This window comes from Microcaecilia unicolor, chromosome 6, assembly GCF_901765095.1.
Source record: "Microcaecilia unicolor chromosome 6, aMicUni1.1, whole genome shotgun sequence".
Classification (NCBI taxonomy): domain Eukaryota; kingdom Metazoa; phylum Chordata; class Amphibia; order Gymnophiona; family Siphonopidae; genus Microcaecilia; species Microcaecilia unicolor.
In genome coordinates, this window is record NC_044036.1 from 283,799,191 (window position 1) to 283,816,125 (window position 16,935).

The 16,935-nt window shown below is 43.3% G+C and overlaps 1 protein-coding gene across 1 annotated transcript in view; it reads right to left on the reverse strand.

Annotated features, from left to right (window-relative positions):
* Positions 1 to 16,935, reverse strand: part of COL5A1 (collagen type V alpha 1 chain) — a 376,227-nt gene that overhangs the window by 38,530 nt on the left and 320,762 nt on the right. Inside the window, 9 exon segments of the mRNA XM_030207658.1 lie at positions 1,156 to 1,209; positions 1,320 to 1,373; positions 1,963 to 2,070; positions 3,264 to 3,317; positions 4,243 to 4,296; positions 4,785 to 4,838; positions 5,127 to 5,180; positions 6,054 to 6,161; positions 15,620 to 15,673. Of these exon segments, the coding sequence (XP_030063518.1) occupies positions 1,156 to 1,209; positions 1,320 to 1,373; positions 1,963 to 2,070; positions 3,264 to 3,317; positions 4,243 to 4,296; positions 4,785 to 4,838; positions 5,127 to 5,180; positions 6,054 to 6,161; positions 15,620 to 15,673 (594 nt within the window).

Here is a 16,935-nt window from a genome sequence, read left to right on the forward strand (position 1 = left end):
TGAGGCATTCCTGCTCTCTGTATCCATCTCCTGAATTGACATCACCTACTTCCGGGTTCGTCACAAGCAGAAGTGACCAACCACACGAGGTTTCTCGGCTTCAGAATGTTGGAGGTGCATTCTATTAAATAGGATTGGTCAGCTCCTTGAAGCACAGCCAGAGCTCAGCGTCCTGCACAGTAACGCTCAGACACCAGAGACAGAGAGGGGGGGGCCTGACACCAGAGAGGGGGGGTGGAGGTATCTCTGTCACACACACACTCTCTCTCTCTCTCTCTCTCTCTCTCTCTCTCTCTCTCACAGTCAATGTCTCTTTCTCTCTCTCTCACTCTCACACACTGTCTCTTACACACTCTATATCTCACACTGTATCACATTCACTCTCTATGTGTCACACAGTCACTCACACACTCTCTTGGTCTCATACACTCAGTCTCACAGAGACTCTGTGTCACACACACACTCTCTCTCTCTCGCACACACTGTATCTGTGTGAAACACACTCTCTCTCTCTTACACTGTGTCTCACAGACGCACTTCCACACACTCTCATTCTCACATACACACTCTCTCTCTCACAGACACACTCGCACCCAGACTCACTCTCTCTCTCTCTCACACACACACACACTTGCACATTCACTCTCCCTCACACACACAGTCACTCTCACATACACTCTCTCAAACATACACACTCCGAGGAAAACCTTGCTAGCGCCCGTTTCATTTGTGTCAGAAACGGGCCTTTTTTACTAGTGTTGTAGAAAGCAATCAGCTGTTTTGTGTAAATACTTGACTGTGGTATATTCATCCTTCATTATATATCACTTGCTTCAACATATTCTCTTTATTTATTTATTGCATTTGTACCCTACATTTTCCCACCTATTTGAAGGCTCAATGTGGCTTACATAGTACCATCAAAGGCGTTTGCCCAGTTGGTGGATAACAAATACAAAGTTGCATAGTGATCGTATGAGGTATAAGTGGAGGGTCGAAATGGATGAAGATCGCGTGTTGTCCTGTGCGATCATAGTCATGCTGTGTTGGTAGGTGAAGACAGTTACGTGGGGTCATTGGGGTTTTTTTTACTAACCTTTATTTTATTTTAATACATTACCTTGAATTCAACACAATGGAACTATCTAATCATACCTTTTCACCTTTCGGTCCAGAATCTCCCTTAAGACCAGGTAACCCAGGAGGACCCTGTGAAAAACAAACCAACACTGAATACGACAGCGGGTGAGGCCTATCAAGTCAGATCAAGTCTGAAACAATCTATCATTTGCCTACTTGATTTAAAAGAGAGAACATACCATTGGACCAGGTGGACCATCAGCACCGGGGGACCCTGGAAGGCCTTGTTCACCCTAGGAAAAAAAATGCAGTCATCTTAAAATAAGAACATATGGTTCCCTCGCAACTGTACAATATTTTGAATATATGTTTCCCTTGGGAACAAAATTAAAATCTAAATAATTTTTGTATTGCCCAATTTAGGTTTTTATTTAATTGTGTGCAGATATTTCAATGTTATATTTAAGTAACTTGTAATAGTACAAATGTGGTCCACAGGACCCCATCTGAACCACGTATAAACACCATTAAAGAAGCGCAGTTGTCCTTATAAAGCACAAATTATAATGTTAATTGCTCTCAATTTAGCATTCACACATTTCTCACTTATCATCAAGCATACCCTTCAGAAGGCCAATTGGAATAAAAACTGGCCCAAGCAACAATAACTTAAAATTATAATAATGTTCATGCTTGATGTATGTATTTTGCCATTTCAAATGTGTGAATGCTTTCTCCAGAAGGCATAAGCGTACTGTATATGAAAGACAAATTCAGCAAAGAATGATATTTCTTATTTCTTTTTTTCACTACTGATTGATATTAATATCTAACCTTTGTTTAATGACCTCACAATTCTTCCCCCAGCTCAGAAGTACTCACCACAGGACCAGGAATTCCTCGAAGACCTTCAGGGCCTGGTTTACCTGGCGATCCCTGGGGCCCAATGGGTCCTGTCTTTCCAGATGGCCCTTCAAAACCCGGTTCTCCCTAAGACAAGAACAACATTTTTCAATTCCAAAACACAGAAAGAAACCCTGGCCAAACTTTCCAGTTTGATGACATTTCATTTAAAAATGACTGTATCATATCTCAAATACCCACACATACACAACCAACTTTATCAACCATATAGGAGACTATAGTAAAAATGCAATATAGATGATCTTGCACCTACACCAGCTACTTAGATACAATGGGGTTGATAGTCATAATGATTTAAACATTCAGGAGAGGCTCCTGCCATTTACAATCGCTTGTCAGGGGTTAACTAGGTGTATTCAATGGCATTTAACCGGATAGTTCCACTGAATTTACCCAGTTAGGGCTAGATTCTATATATGGCGCCATAAAATTCAGCACAAAAAAAATATGCCTAGGTGTATTCTATAAACCATGCCTAAAGTTAGGCATGCTTTATAGAATACGCCTAGGACCTGTCTGCATGATTAAATCTAGTTGTGGGAATTCACACCAAGTAAAACTTGGTGTAAATGCCAGGGACTAACTTAGGCACATAGCAGGTGTATTCTAAAACAGAGCGCATAATATTTATAAATGCCCACAAACCGCCAATTCTAATCCTATGCTCACACCCCCTTTTTGGCTGCACACATTAGAATTTACGTGCATCACTACAGAACACGCTTAGCAAGCTGTGCGGGTAGATTCTAATTAAAGCCAATTAGTGCCAATAATTGCTTAAGTGGCAATTATCAGTGCTGACTGGCTTGTTAAGATAATTAAGTTGCGTGCGCTAATCAGAATACGACCAGAATTGCTCGCACAAAGTCATACTGTATAGAATCTGGGGGTTAATACCTAAGCTGAAACCAGCTATTTTCTGGGCAGTCTGCTGGTGGAGTTGGAACTTATCTGGTTAAGTGCAATATTCAGAACTTTACTGGATATGTTAACCAGATAAATAGGATCACATAAAACAAAGAGCTATTTTTATCAAGTTTATCCGGTTAAGTTCTGAATATCATACTTAACCGGATAAGTGTTATTCGGCTATGTATAACCAGATATACAATGTCAGTGCCCGGACATGGCCCAAAATTGAATATCTGGCAATATTGCCAAAAAAAACATGACCGCCTCCGGGTGATTATTGACCCCAGTGATTCTACTAATGTTGTATTATAAACCCTCCACTTTTCAGAGGAGGTTAAATTCTTTACCTTTGCTCCTTTCTCTCCTAGTCTTCCTTCAGGACCCGCTGGGCCTGGAGGACCCTAGTGAAGAAAAGCAAACTCAGTAAGATAGGCATGATATAACAATGAAAAAATATACCAAGTTCCCAAACCTAGAAATAATTCTATCACTCAGTATATATTTCAAACTTACTTTTCCCCTCCTCACACAGTTTTGCTTCAGTAAATGTCACTTGGGCCAATATTCTTTTAAAAATGGCTGTTAAAACGACACTTAGGCAGCTATCTGGCACTGAATATTACCAGTTAGTGGCTTCAAGATAGTCAGTTATATTACTTGATATAACTGGCTATCTGCTGATTTTTAAAGGCAGACCGGCCAAGTTTGGCAGCCATATTTGGCCACCGCAATAGGTAGAATAACTTTGGTTGGTCTGACTTTAACCAGCCAGCGCTGAATATTAGTTTGGCCAGTTGGACTGGCCAAAGTTAAACCAGATATTCAATGCCTGTCACTAGAAACAGCCTGGCATTGAATATCTCTGTTTAGCACGGACCATGGGAGACAGACTGGGTATCTCCTGCAGTGTGAATATCAGGCGGACTGTCTTTTGAATCTGAACAAGGTGCAACCCTAGTTGTGATGCCTAGACAGCCAAATAAGTGACTCGTGGTTGCCAGGGTCTGAAAGGACCCAGGCTGCATGTCCTCCAGCCCAGTATGGTTGCTGTAATGACAGAGCTAAAGTATGCATGGGGTTTATAAAATAAACTGAAAATCTCTAGGAGCTGCAAATAAAGAACATTCATGCTACCAGATCTCAAACTAGCTCCATGTGAACTGAAAGAAAATGGAGCAAGAGAGAACTTCCAGGACAAAAACCAAACACACATAGACAATTATTCTAGGCTGAGAAAAGTCTTTCACAATAGGTCTCACTTTTGATTTATTTGTCACAATGTACTGGGCCAATGTTACTGAAATTAATAAGAAAACAACAACTTACTCTTTTGCCTGGAGGACCTGATGGGCCTGGTTCACCCGTTGGTCCTGGAGACCCCTAGGAAGTGAAATAGACACAATATAAATGTTACTCCTCAATACAGCATAAGGCCAGTCTGCACTCTCACACTGTACTGTAAGTTTATAGTTCCATTTTTATCTACTAACAAAATTTAAGAGGAGATCCTCAGGCATTTGACACTGAGAGCAACCCTTTTCTGGAAAAATGAATGTATTTGTCCCATTAGTGAAAAAAAAAAACATTTCTCTACCAGCTCTCCAACCATTTTCATAATAAGTTAACTCCAAGTCTACAATCTCTATGAAAACAAATCTTAACATTATTGGAAGGCGGGGCTAGTGCTGGGCAGACTTCTACGGTCTGTGCCCTGAAAATGGTAGATACAAATCAAGGCCAGGTATATATATAAAGTAGCGTGTATGAGATAATCTTGTTGGGCAGACTGGATGGACCGTACAGGTCTTTTTCTGCCGTCACTTACTATGTATATGTTACTATACAATATTATGACAAAAGCTACTCACGGGCTGACCAGCTTCACCATCATCTCCCTTATCACCAGGTGGACCGTCTTGACCCTACAAGAGAGATCACATCCAGTCTCAGTTACAAAACATTACGTATACTCCCTTTTCACAGTATTAGGTTATGCTTCCTAGTAAGCCATACAAATCTCTATCAAGCACAAAAACATATTCACAGTAGACATGTAAGACCAAATGGGCATATCTTCATGACCATAAATGAAACGTTAATGAGGCTTCAATGGGTATTTTTCTCTTAACTAATGGCTGCCATCATTTGTGGTAAACAGAGCACTAAAGATGAGAAGGCAAAAGATCTTTGTCAAGGATATTAATACATACCGCAGGGCCAGTCTCTCCAGGGGGACCAGGATCACCAGGGAACCCAACTGGACCCTACACGCAGAGGAACACAAATACCAGAGATTAGATAAAATTTAAAAAACATAAAGGACAGATTCTGTAAATGGTGCCCAAATTTGGATGTCAAAAAAGTGAGCACTGAGCACTATTCTATAAACGGCGCTCATGTTGGGCACCATTGAATAGTGGTCAGTGTCAGGATCCGCGCCCAACTTTGGGTGCAAGGATTTACATCAACTGAAACCTGGTGTAAATATTCATGCATAAATTAGGCTCAGATCCCCTGAATTCTATAATACCGTGTGCTCCTCCCATGACCATGCCCTCTTTTCAGGTGTCTGCTAAAAGATTTATGTGTGCATCTTTATAGAATAGCGCTTATCAAGATGCATGCATAAATTCAAATTGCTGCCGATTAGCACCAATAACTGATTGATAGCGCTCAATTATTGGTGCTAATTGACTCATTACTCTATTAATTGTGCGTACAAATTGGGCACGTACCACAATTTTGAGCACCGTATATAGAATCCGGGGTAAATTGTCTAAAATTTAAGACTTCAAAGACTCTGATATAATTTCTTCTGTTTCTCAAAGTGTATTTAATATTTCTAACATTTCTTGTCCATTTCTTCTTTTGGAGCTTATAACTTTATTCATAAAGCAATTTTCCCTTTTCTGTACCCATGAGAAAAATTATTAATGAATCAGGCACTCAGGGAGGAAGTTATCAATGTGGACTACTGTTAAGACATGCTATTTCAGCACAAGGTCTCATTGCATGAAATGAGACCGTGTGATAAAATAACCCATCTAAATGGTAACCTATGTTGATAACTTCCCCCCTTAATCTGTAAATACAGCTAGTTCTAACAGAGAGCAATATTAAAATCAGAGGCTACTTACAGGGCTACCCTTGGGCCCATCATCTCCTGGAGGACCCTTAGGACCAGGTGGCCCAGCAGCACCGGATGGACCTGATTCTCCCTTTTCACCTCTTTCACCTTTAGGACCCTGCAGAAAAAGTGGCATGTTCCTTTAAGAAATGGTAGTGTCCATGTGCATTCTGAATACAGCAATACATTTATGCTGGAGGTAATTCTATAAAGTTACGCACCAATTTGGCACCCCATTGATGTATGTTGAGCGCCAATTCTATAGCAGGACCTTGGAGTCAAGATTTTGTTATAGAATATTAGTGAAAGCCTCTATTTTTCTCTATTGGCCTGCTAAAAATATAACTCACCTTCAGTATGTATGCCAATTGATGCCCCAGCCCATGCTCTACCCATTGGCACACCCTTTAGCACTAACATGCCAAGTAATTTAAGCATGTCTGTATAGAATGGCACTTAGCATAGTTATATGCCTACTTGCTAATTATTCTCAGCAGTAGCATATGTAACTGAATGCTAACTCTATGCACCAGTTTATAGAATTGTCTCCATTATGGGACAGACTCAGTAAACTGCACCTAAAAAACTGGCGCAGAAAAAAACCTGCTTAAGAATTATTCTTTAAGCCATGGCTAAAGTTCAATGTGGTTTATAGAATAACGCTTAAGTGTTATGGTAAAGTAAAAATTTAGGCTCCACCATTTGCACCAGTGAAAACATGGTGCAAACACCTGCACCTAAGTGTACACGCAGAGCACCCTTAATCTGTAATTACTCATGTAACTCAGCCCACGACCGTCTCCTTTCTGCACCCCCTTTTTTGTGCCGCTCGTAAATTTTAGGTGCAGATCATGCACCTAACTTTACACATGCAGCACCCAATTAAATCTAATTAGTGCCAATAATTGCTTGTTAAAAGCCAATTTTTGGCCCTAATTGGCTTGTTATTTTATTACATTGCACACAAATCAGCACTATGCCTAAATTTGCATGCACAGTTTTCGGCAACCTTAACATAGTGGGGGGAACTTATCAACTTGGGCTATCATTATTTTACTGTTTACCCCAGTTATCAGTAACTAGATCTCATTGCATAAAATGGGACCTATGCTAAAATAGCACATGTTAGTGGTAAAATAACACATCTTAATGATAGCCCATGTTGACAACTATGCCCCAGAGTACCAAAGAAGGAAATAAATACTTGAAAGTCTTCTTTTGTTTTATTGAAATAAGACTCCATTTTTGTGCACAATAAAGTCCATTTATTCATGTTGGGGTTTATTTTCAGTTGGGTAAGTATGACTTAGATAACCAGAAAAATTTAGCCAGTAATTCAACTGCACTGACCCAGTAAATGCAGCTAGTTAGCACTGAGTATTTTTCTGCCCAGCTAAATTTAAAAAGCCCACCATAGGAAAGCCTACCTACTTTCTTACCCAGCTAAATTTGTGTTGGTAGCTACTAGGAAAGTGAGTGAGATTTTTAATGGATAGGATTTAGCCAGCTATAACCTGTTTGAGCCCTTTTGATAAATAGTTAATTATAATTTTTGGATTTTTAGGGCATGTTTTCAAATGATGCTCCAGAGAGCTTAAGTGTTATTTGAATTCAGGTAGTCACTTTCTTGCATCAGTACATTATTGGTAGCTAATTCTCATTATTATTCAGCAGCACATCACTTATACTTATGATGAACGGAATGTGGTTCCAGATAAGGACTACGAGGCCAACTAGTCTATCTATTCATGATAAAATATTGCACAGTCTACCCGATCTTAGGCTTTACCTTCATGTCCATGTAGCTAAGGAGCCTGTGTATGTTTCTCAGACTCGCTGCAATTCAGATACTGGGGTAGACTGAAGAAAGGGTGGCAAAAGATAGGCGCAAAAAATTGAGCACTAAGCAAGTATTCTATACTGGCAAAATTGGGCACTTAAACCATTGCAAAATACTGCACAAGTCAGTATTTAAGTGCCTGTCTTCAGGTACAAGCATTTACACTATGTCAAATGTAAGTGGACATGGTTGCATCTAAATCCTGTCGATTACTCATATAACTCATACTATTCTATAAAATTAGTGTGTACATACCTCACAGGCCCATGATCCGGCCATGCCCCTCCAATGCTAACGCCCCCTTTGCAGTTATGCACTATAGAACTTAGGCGTTAAGGACTAGATTCTATATATCATGCCTAAAAATTTAGCAACAACAACAACAACAACAACAACCATTTCTAAAGCGCTACTAGGGTTACGCAGCGCTGTGCAATTCAAACATAGAAGGACAGTCCCTGCTCAAAGAGCTTACAATCTAAAAGACAAGAGAACAAACTAAAGACAAGTGAACAATCTAGAGGACGAGTGAACAGTTAATCTGATAGGGTGGATAGATTGGGGTATTTTATATTTCTCGAGCGGTTAGGCGCCGAAGGCAGCATTGAAGAGGTGAGTTTTAAGCAGAGATTTGAAGATGGGTAGGGAGGGGGCATGGCGTATGGGTAAAGGAAGATTATTCCAGGCATAGGGTGAGGCAAGGCAGAATGAGCGGAGCCTGGAGTTGGCAATAGTGGAGAAGGGTACTGAGAGAAGGGCTTTGTCCTGTGAGAGGAGGTTGCGGGCGGGAACATAGGGGGAGATGAGGGTGGAGAGGTAGTGAGGAGCCGCAGACTGAGTGCATTTGTAGGTAAGGAGGAGGAGCTTGAATTGTATGCGATATCTGATCGGAAGCCAATGAAGTGATTTAAGGAGAGGGGTGATATGAGTATATCGGTTTTGGCGGAATATAAGACGTGCAGCAGCGTTCTGAACGGATTGAAGGGGGGATAGATGGCCGAGTGGGAGGCCGGTGAGGAGTAAGTTGCAGTAATCGAGGCGAGAGGTAATGAGAGCATGGACGAGAGTTCTGGTGGTATGCTCAGAGAGGAAAGGGCGAATTTTGCTGATATTGAGGAGGAAGAAGCGACAGGTCTTGGCAGTCTGTTGGATATGCGCAGAGAAGGAGAGGGAGGAGTCGAAGGTGACTCCGAGGTTGCGGGCAGATGGGACGGGGAGGATGAGGGTGTTATCAACAGAGCTAGAGAGTGGAGGAAGAGGAGAAGTGGGTTTAGGAGGAAAGACAAGGAGCTCGGTCTTGGACATGTTCAGCTTCAGGTGGCGGTTGGACATCCATGCCGCAATGTCGGATAAACAGGCCGATACCTTGGCCTGAGTCTCCGCAGTGATGTCAGGTGTGGAGAGGTATAGCTGGGTGTCATCAGCGTAAAGATGATACTGAAAACCATGAGACGAGATCAGCGAGCCCAGGGAAGAGGTGTAGATTGAGAAGAGAAGGGGTCCAAGGACAGATCCCTGGGGAACTCCAACAGATAGTGGGATGGGAGTGGAGGAAGATCCATGGGAGTGTACCCTGAAGGTGCGGTGGGAGAGATAAGAGGAGAACCAGGAGAGGACAGGGCCTTGGAACCCAAAAGAAGACAGCGTGGCAAGAAGTAAATCATGATTGACAGTGTCAAACGCGGTGGAAAGATCAAGGAGGATGAGGATGGAGTAGTGACCTCTGGATTTGGCCAGGAGCAGGTCATTGCAAACTTTAGAGAGTGCCATTTCAGTTGAGTGCAGAGGGCGAAAACCGGATTGAAGTGGATCGAGGATGGCGTGAGAGGAGAGAAAATCAAGGCAGCGGCTATGAACGGCGCGCTCAAGTATTTTGGAAAGGAAGGGTAAAAGAGAAATGGGGCGGTAGTTGGAGGGGAAGGTAGGGTCAAGTTAAGGTTTTTGGAGGAGAGGTGTGACAACGGCGTGCTTGAAGGTGTCAGGGACAGTTGCAGTGGAGAGAGAGAAGTTGAGGATGCGACAGATGGCGGGGGTGACAGTATGGGAGATGGTGTTGAGTAGGTTGGTGGGGATGGGATCAGAGGAACAGGTGGTGCATTTCGAGGAGGAAAGAAGGCGGGAAGTTTCATTCTCGGTGATCTCAGGGAAGGAGGAGAAGGAGAGCTGGGTAGGTTGGATGAGGGAGAGGGTTAAAGGGTGAAGAGGAGGTGGTGGCTTGGTCGTGAACTCAAGGTTGATCTTTTGCACTTTGTCGCGGAAATAGTCGGCCAGTGATTGAGGAGAGAGAGAGGGGGAGTAGGAGTGGGGGGCACTTTTAGGAGGGAGTTAAGGGTGGTGAAGAGACGACGAGGGTTGGAGCTGAGAGAATTGGTCAATTGGGTGTAATAGTCCTGTTTGCACGGAATAGGGAGGAGTGGAAGGGAGGATAGCATGAATTTGTAGTGGAGGAAGTCTGAAAGGGTACGAGATTTCCTCCAGAGGCGCTCAGCGGATCGGGTGCAGGAGCGAAGGTAACGGATGCAAGGAGTCAGCCAGGGCTGGGGATTGGTGCGTTTTGTGGGACGGGAGATTGATGGTGCGAGGGTATCCAATGCAGAGGAGGAGAGGCGGTATTGTAAGCAGAGACCGCTTTGTCGACAGTTGCGGAGGACGAGATGGAGGGGAGGAGATTAGAGATAGTAGATGATAGGTGGAGGGTCAATAGCCTGGAGGTTCCTGGAGGGTGGTGGTTGAAGTTGGACGGGGTGAAGGGGGGGGGGTGAAGAAGTGTGAATGTGATCAGGTGATGGTCGGAGAGAGGAAGAGCTGAGACGTGGAAATTGGAGGGTGAGCCGGAGGAGGAGAGGACGAGGTCAAGACAATGGCCATCACGGTGAGTAGGGGTGGTGGAGCACAGCTGGAGGTTGAAGGAGGATGTTAGGGTGAGGAACTTAAAAGCATGGGGGTCGGATAGGTCATCAGCATGTACGTTAAAGTCTCCGAGAATGAGGGACGGAGATGAGGGGTCAAGAAAGACAGAGAGCCAAGTATCAAAGTTGGTAAGGAAGGAAGGGAAGGATTTATCAGGGGGGCGGTAAATGACTGCCACTCTGAGTGGTAATGGGTAGAATAGCCGGATGGAATGGGCTTCAAAGGATGAGAAGCAGTGAGACTGCGGAAGGTGGAGGGGTTGGAAACTACAGGAGGGTGAGAATAGTAGCCCAACGCCTCCGCCGCAGCCAACTGGGCGGGGCGTGTGGGAGAAGAGATAGCCTCCATGGCAGAGGGCTGCAACTGAGGCAGAGTCTTCCGGGGAGATCCAGGTTTCAGTTAGGGCGAGCAGTTGAAGGGAGCGAGAGATAAAGAGATCGTGGGTGAGAGGCAGTTTGTTGCAGACTGAGTGGGCATTCCACAAAGCGCATGAGATGGGGAGGAAGGAGGGGGGAAGGAGGGGAATAGAGACGAGATTGGAGACGTCCCGGGATCGTTCGCAGGGATAGGACGGGGACAGGTGAGGGGGACCTGGATTAGGGTTAATGTCTCCCGTGGATAGCAGGAGGAGGAGCAAGAGAGTGCGGAGGAGGGTGGGGGAGGTCGGGCGACGGAGGCGACAAAGATGGGGTGTACTTAGGAGGAAAGGGGATGGGTTAATGGCAGGAAGGAAGTGCCGAAGGTTGAGAGCTAGGAAGGAGGAGGGGGACTAGAGGGATGGTGAGGTGAGGGATGGAGGGGAATAGGGTATTGCGGTGGCGGGCAGGGTGGGAGGGCAGCAGGTAGTTCTAATGGTAGACAGTGGGAGTGGGGGGGAAGAAGATTAGGAAGGGACAGGGCAAGGAAGAGAACATGGACAGGGGCCATAGGTGGTGACTGAGGTGACTGTATAGTGAATGAGGTGTTAAGCAGTTAACAGGTGTTAATGGGTGCCTATGTAATGATTGAGATGTTAAGCAGATAGATATGGCTTGACGCTAGGTTTGGGTTGGCGATTAGGTAAGTCAATGGCTGATAGGCTAGCAGGCAGGTAGGTAAGTCAATGGCTGAGAGGCTCACAAGCAGGCAGGTAAGTCAATGGCTGAGAGGCTCACAAGCAGGCAGGCAGGTTACTCGATTTGTTAACAGGCAGATGGATTGGAGCAAGCCGGAACAAGCTGAGGCAAGCAGGAACAAGCCGGAATAGGCAGGAACAGATGGACCAGTGATTTCATGGTAAGAATCCTGAAAGGGAACTGTATTAACAAAGGGAATTCCATCATAGGGAACATACTGTGACTTCCACATTAGACGTGTAGCTGGTTTGGCAGGGCTGGGGGACTGCCGCGTGAAATAAAATACACATAGGCATATTCTATAGCGTACACCTAAATTTAGGCGTACTTTATAGAATAAGCCTAAATTTCTATGTGGTTTATAGAATATGAAGAACACCCATCTGCGCAACTAAATTTAGTCATGGGCAGTTATGCCAAATAAAACTTGGTGTAAATGCCAATGCCTAAATTACACACAGACCGGGTATATTCTATTACCATGTGAATAGATTTTAGAAATAACCATGACTTGCCCATTCCAATGGCCATGTCCCCTTTTCAACAGTGCAACTTAGAATTTACACACATCATGTTATAGAATACGCTTAGACAGTTCTGTGCATAAATTCTAATTAATGCCAGTATGAATAATTAAATGGCAACTATAGTCGCTGATTGACTTGTTAACTAATTAAGTTGTATGTGCAAATCCAGAATATGACTGGATTTAAATGTGCAACTTAAATCGTGCTATATAGAATCCAGGGGTAAGTTTATAGAATAACGTCTAAGTGTAATTATGTGCATAACTCCAAATTGGTGTCAATTAACACTACTTAAGGATCATTATTGGCAGCTAAAGCCAATTAGCACCCACTTAAATGATTAAGTTATATGCTATTCTATAACTTGTACATGCTTGTAGCAAAATTGTGCACCCAAGTTTATAGAATTAAGGGGGACTGTGATTATCTTCACCTTCTCTATTTGATGGAAGACCCATTCTGACGGTACAAAGTGATAAAAGAGGGGAAGGATGAGTAGCCAGATTAAGGGAAATAGGGAAACTAGCTAACCTCTTTATCATAGTGATAAAAGTGTAGCAGGTCAATATTGAGCCAACAGTGCCCACTGTTTTTAAAAATGCTGAACACTGCTGGCTAATTTGGACCTGGATATTCAGTGCTGGGCCATATCTGGGTCAGTGGCAGTACCCAGAAGTTATGCAGGTACAGCTGATATTCAGAACCATATCAGAATGGCTAATCGGGCAAAGACAGGACTGCTATTTAAGTGGTCCTCCTTGCTCAGTTAGCTATATGAAAACCAGGACTTGGGGGGGGGGGGGTGGAGCAGGAGCGAGTTATCAATGTGGACTATCATTAAGACATGTTATTTTACTGTTAATCCAAATTATTATTAACTAGTAAAAAAGGCCCGTTTCTGTAGGCAAAGAAATGGGCCTTAGGCAGGCAATTCCCTCCCCCCTCCGTGCTACAGCCCCCTCGAACACCCCCTTCTGTGAACCTGTCGTTCCTCCCCCCCTGTGCTGGCGAAAAATGCCCCCCCCCGGCGCTGCCGCCGTGTTGTTGTGCTACCTTTGCTGACAGCCGAAGTGTTGTTCTTCCCTTCCCCTAGGTTCTTCAAGCATCTTGTCTGGAAGTTCCTCTGCGTGCATCTGACATCAGACGCACGCATGCGTCTGACGTCAGATGCACGGAGTTAAACTTTCTGAGAAGATGATTGAGGAACCCACCCGAAGGGCAGAACAACACTTCGGCTGTCAGCACAGGTAGTGCACAACAGCGGCGGGGGGGGGGGGGGGTGCAGTTTTCGGTGTTTCCGGGGGGGGGGGGGATCGACATGTTCGCAGAAGGGGGTGGATTTTGAGGGGGCCGTAGTGCGGGGGGTGACAGCTGATTCCGAGGCAGTAGGAGGAGTAGGGAAACACGCTGCGCGTTTCCCTACTCCTCCCCTAGCCTTGGAATCAGCTGTGTTGACGTCAGTGATGTCCGTGCGTGTCTGCCTCGCAGACCACCTGCAGCCAGGGAACCACGGTCCCAAGCATAAAATGTTGGAGGTGAGAATTATTATATAGGACTAGGTCTCATTGCATAAAATGGGACCTGTGTAAAATAGCATGTTAGTAGTAAAATAAGCAGCCCAAAGAGTAGGGTGGGTAGGCTCTTCCAAAAGTCACAAGGGAGACGAGATGGTTCTTGTATACGATAATTTATTTTAAAACACCAAAAGACTCAACACAGCAGGCATGTTTTGGTGCTCAGGCTCCTGCCTCAGGAGTCTGCCAGTACGGTAATTGCTAATATATACTCTTCATCCAATGCTACAGAAGTGAATACGGATAGTGTTGCAAAACAATGTGCTAAGCAGAGAAATTACTTTAATTCTTGAAGTAAACACAAAAAGGATCACCATTGGACATTTCCAACAGTCAAACAGTGTTGAGTCTTTTGGTGTTTTTAAATAAATTATCATATACAAGAACCATCTCATCTCCCTTGTGTCTTTTGGAAGAGCCTACTTACCCTACTCTTTGGTCTGCATATACTATGGACATAGGGATACAGCATTCCTCCACTCTTCGTGACTGACTCTTCTTACTAGTAAAATAATACATCTTAACGGTAGCCCATGTTGATAACTACATCTCTGAATATCACTAGTGCCCGCAGAACTCCTAGCTCCATCTAGATTGCACTCCATTCTGTGTGGTCAGAGGAGATATTCAATGGCTCTACCTAGTTAAGTGCTGCTGGATATCCCCCCAGACCCATTCAGTGTGATTTAATCGGGCAAGAATGTTTCCTGTCTGGTAAAATTGTTTTGAATAACAGATCCTAACTTTGGAATTGCACCAAGTTCAATGGCACATGCTGAATCCTTTCTTACAGGGCCAGATTCCCCCACTTGCCAACATAAAATGGGAACAACCTTTTAGTTTATCAGGTTTAACCTAAGTGCTAGTTCTGTTAGAGTATTGTTGAGGGTGCTCTACTCTATGTCAAGCATGACACTCTTACATTCTTGCCATATTATCAAACTGCCAAAACGTTTAGACCTTGTGGTGATTTTTAATATGACATATACCAACAGCTGTATCACAGAATTCCTTCAATACTTTGTATCAATAGGGAGCACGTACTGGTAGGCTGATGTTTGATATATTAGAAAACCAGAGCAGATGCAAGCTGCATTTAAAGACGTAGAATGGCATTTCAATTACCCATCTCTTCCCTCCTCACAATATAATTCTGAACTGGTGCTATTTGCATATGTAATTAGGATTTGGGAACAGATGTGAGCGTTAGCCTACAATTATATTTCTCTCCTATTCATTCAGCAAGATATAAGTTTTTGTTGTGTGGAAGGAGGATAGAAGGAATAAGAATTTCTAAATTTTTTCTCTCTCTGCCCAGAGCTTCGCTGTACCAGATCTCTGTAATATTGACTTGTCTGGTAATGCTTCTGAAAATGTCATGTGTTTCTTGATCATCTTGGACCATGCTCACTAAGGGCTGCCTAAGGAAGGTAACTGAAATCTTTGGAAAACCATCCACTTTTGCTGTGCGGCTCTCATTTACTATTAATGATTGTGTTGGTATTTTAACTGACTCTCAGGAGCGAAAATATGGGATGTAAGCACAACCAAGAAGAAGACTTCTCTCTCAAGCTTTCTAAAAACCTGTAATGTTCTCCAATTTCACTTACAGGAGGACCACCTTCGCCAGGGAGCCCAGGTTCACCGGATTCTCCAGGTTCACCCTATAGATAAAACACATATTATAATCATAATCACAAGCATTTATAACTCACCCTATCCCAAATGAAATTGGTTCAAAGAGACTTACTGTAAAAAGGACACATTGGTATAATAATATTGCTATCTAACAAACCATACTATACCAAATACTTCTGAACAAGAAAAGTTTTCAAATATTTATGAAATAATGAATATGGAAATTGCTGTTTAACAATTAAAGGTAAATTATTCCAAATTTGTGCAGCCTTAATTTATGCAATTATTTACATGTTAGTGTGATCTTTATCAACCAACAGTTATGGTGCAGAATATTAAGGCAGTCACGTGACATATTGTATCATGAGCTAAGTCATTCAGTAGCAGCATGAAATTAGAATAAATATAAATCTGACTCATTTCTTGCAAATGTTCCCTGGAATTTCTTCAGTGTCCTCTGTACAAGTGGGATTATTTCAACACTTATAACGCCCGAGATTCAGCACTATTTAATTGGCCACAAATAGCTTCTGGCCAGTTAAGTAGCCTTAAGCCAGCTAAGCGCTAATATTCAGCATGAGATAGCAGGCTATCTTGGCTGAATATTAGTGCTTAGTGGCTAGCCAGGTCTCCGCATAGCCGGTAGCACCAATATTTATTGGCTGACTAGCTAATTTTAGCGTCCAGATAAACCCACCTCAATTGCAGGTCTATCTATGTTCATAGTGGCCAAAGCCCTCCCAGAAATTCAATGCCAGTCACCTGATATAGCCCAGCATTGAATTTCTGGGTTCACCGTCAACTGTAGGAGGTAGCCCAACTAACTCTTGCAGTCTGAATATCAGCCCCATAGTTTATTAAAAGACTGATATACCACAGTTATAAAATTAGTTGATCATAGAGGTTAACAATAAATTACAAAACATTAACATAGGACCAGAAATAGGACAGCCACTGGGAAGATCGGCAACTTGTAGCCTACTCGATTGCATGTAGACTTACTAATACTTTGTTAAGGACGAACAATGATATGTAGTTCATGTAACCTATTTCTTCAGGCTTTGTATTTTATGTTCGTTCTAGGAGTAGTATGGGTGATTATCTTAGGCAGGAAGACTGTTCAGGGCCATAGCAAGTTATAATTGCACCCTGTGCAAAATTGCTCACTATGGTGCCCCCCCATACCTCCTCTCCTCAGAGGGAGATGGGGAATCATCAAGAGGGAGGTGGATTATCTTCAGAGTAGATGTTTTTTCCAGGGGCAGGGGCTTTGAGGAGGGAGATGAAT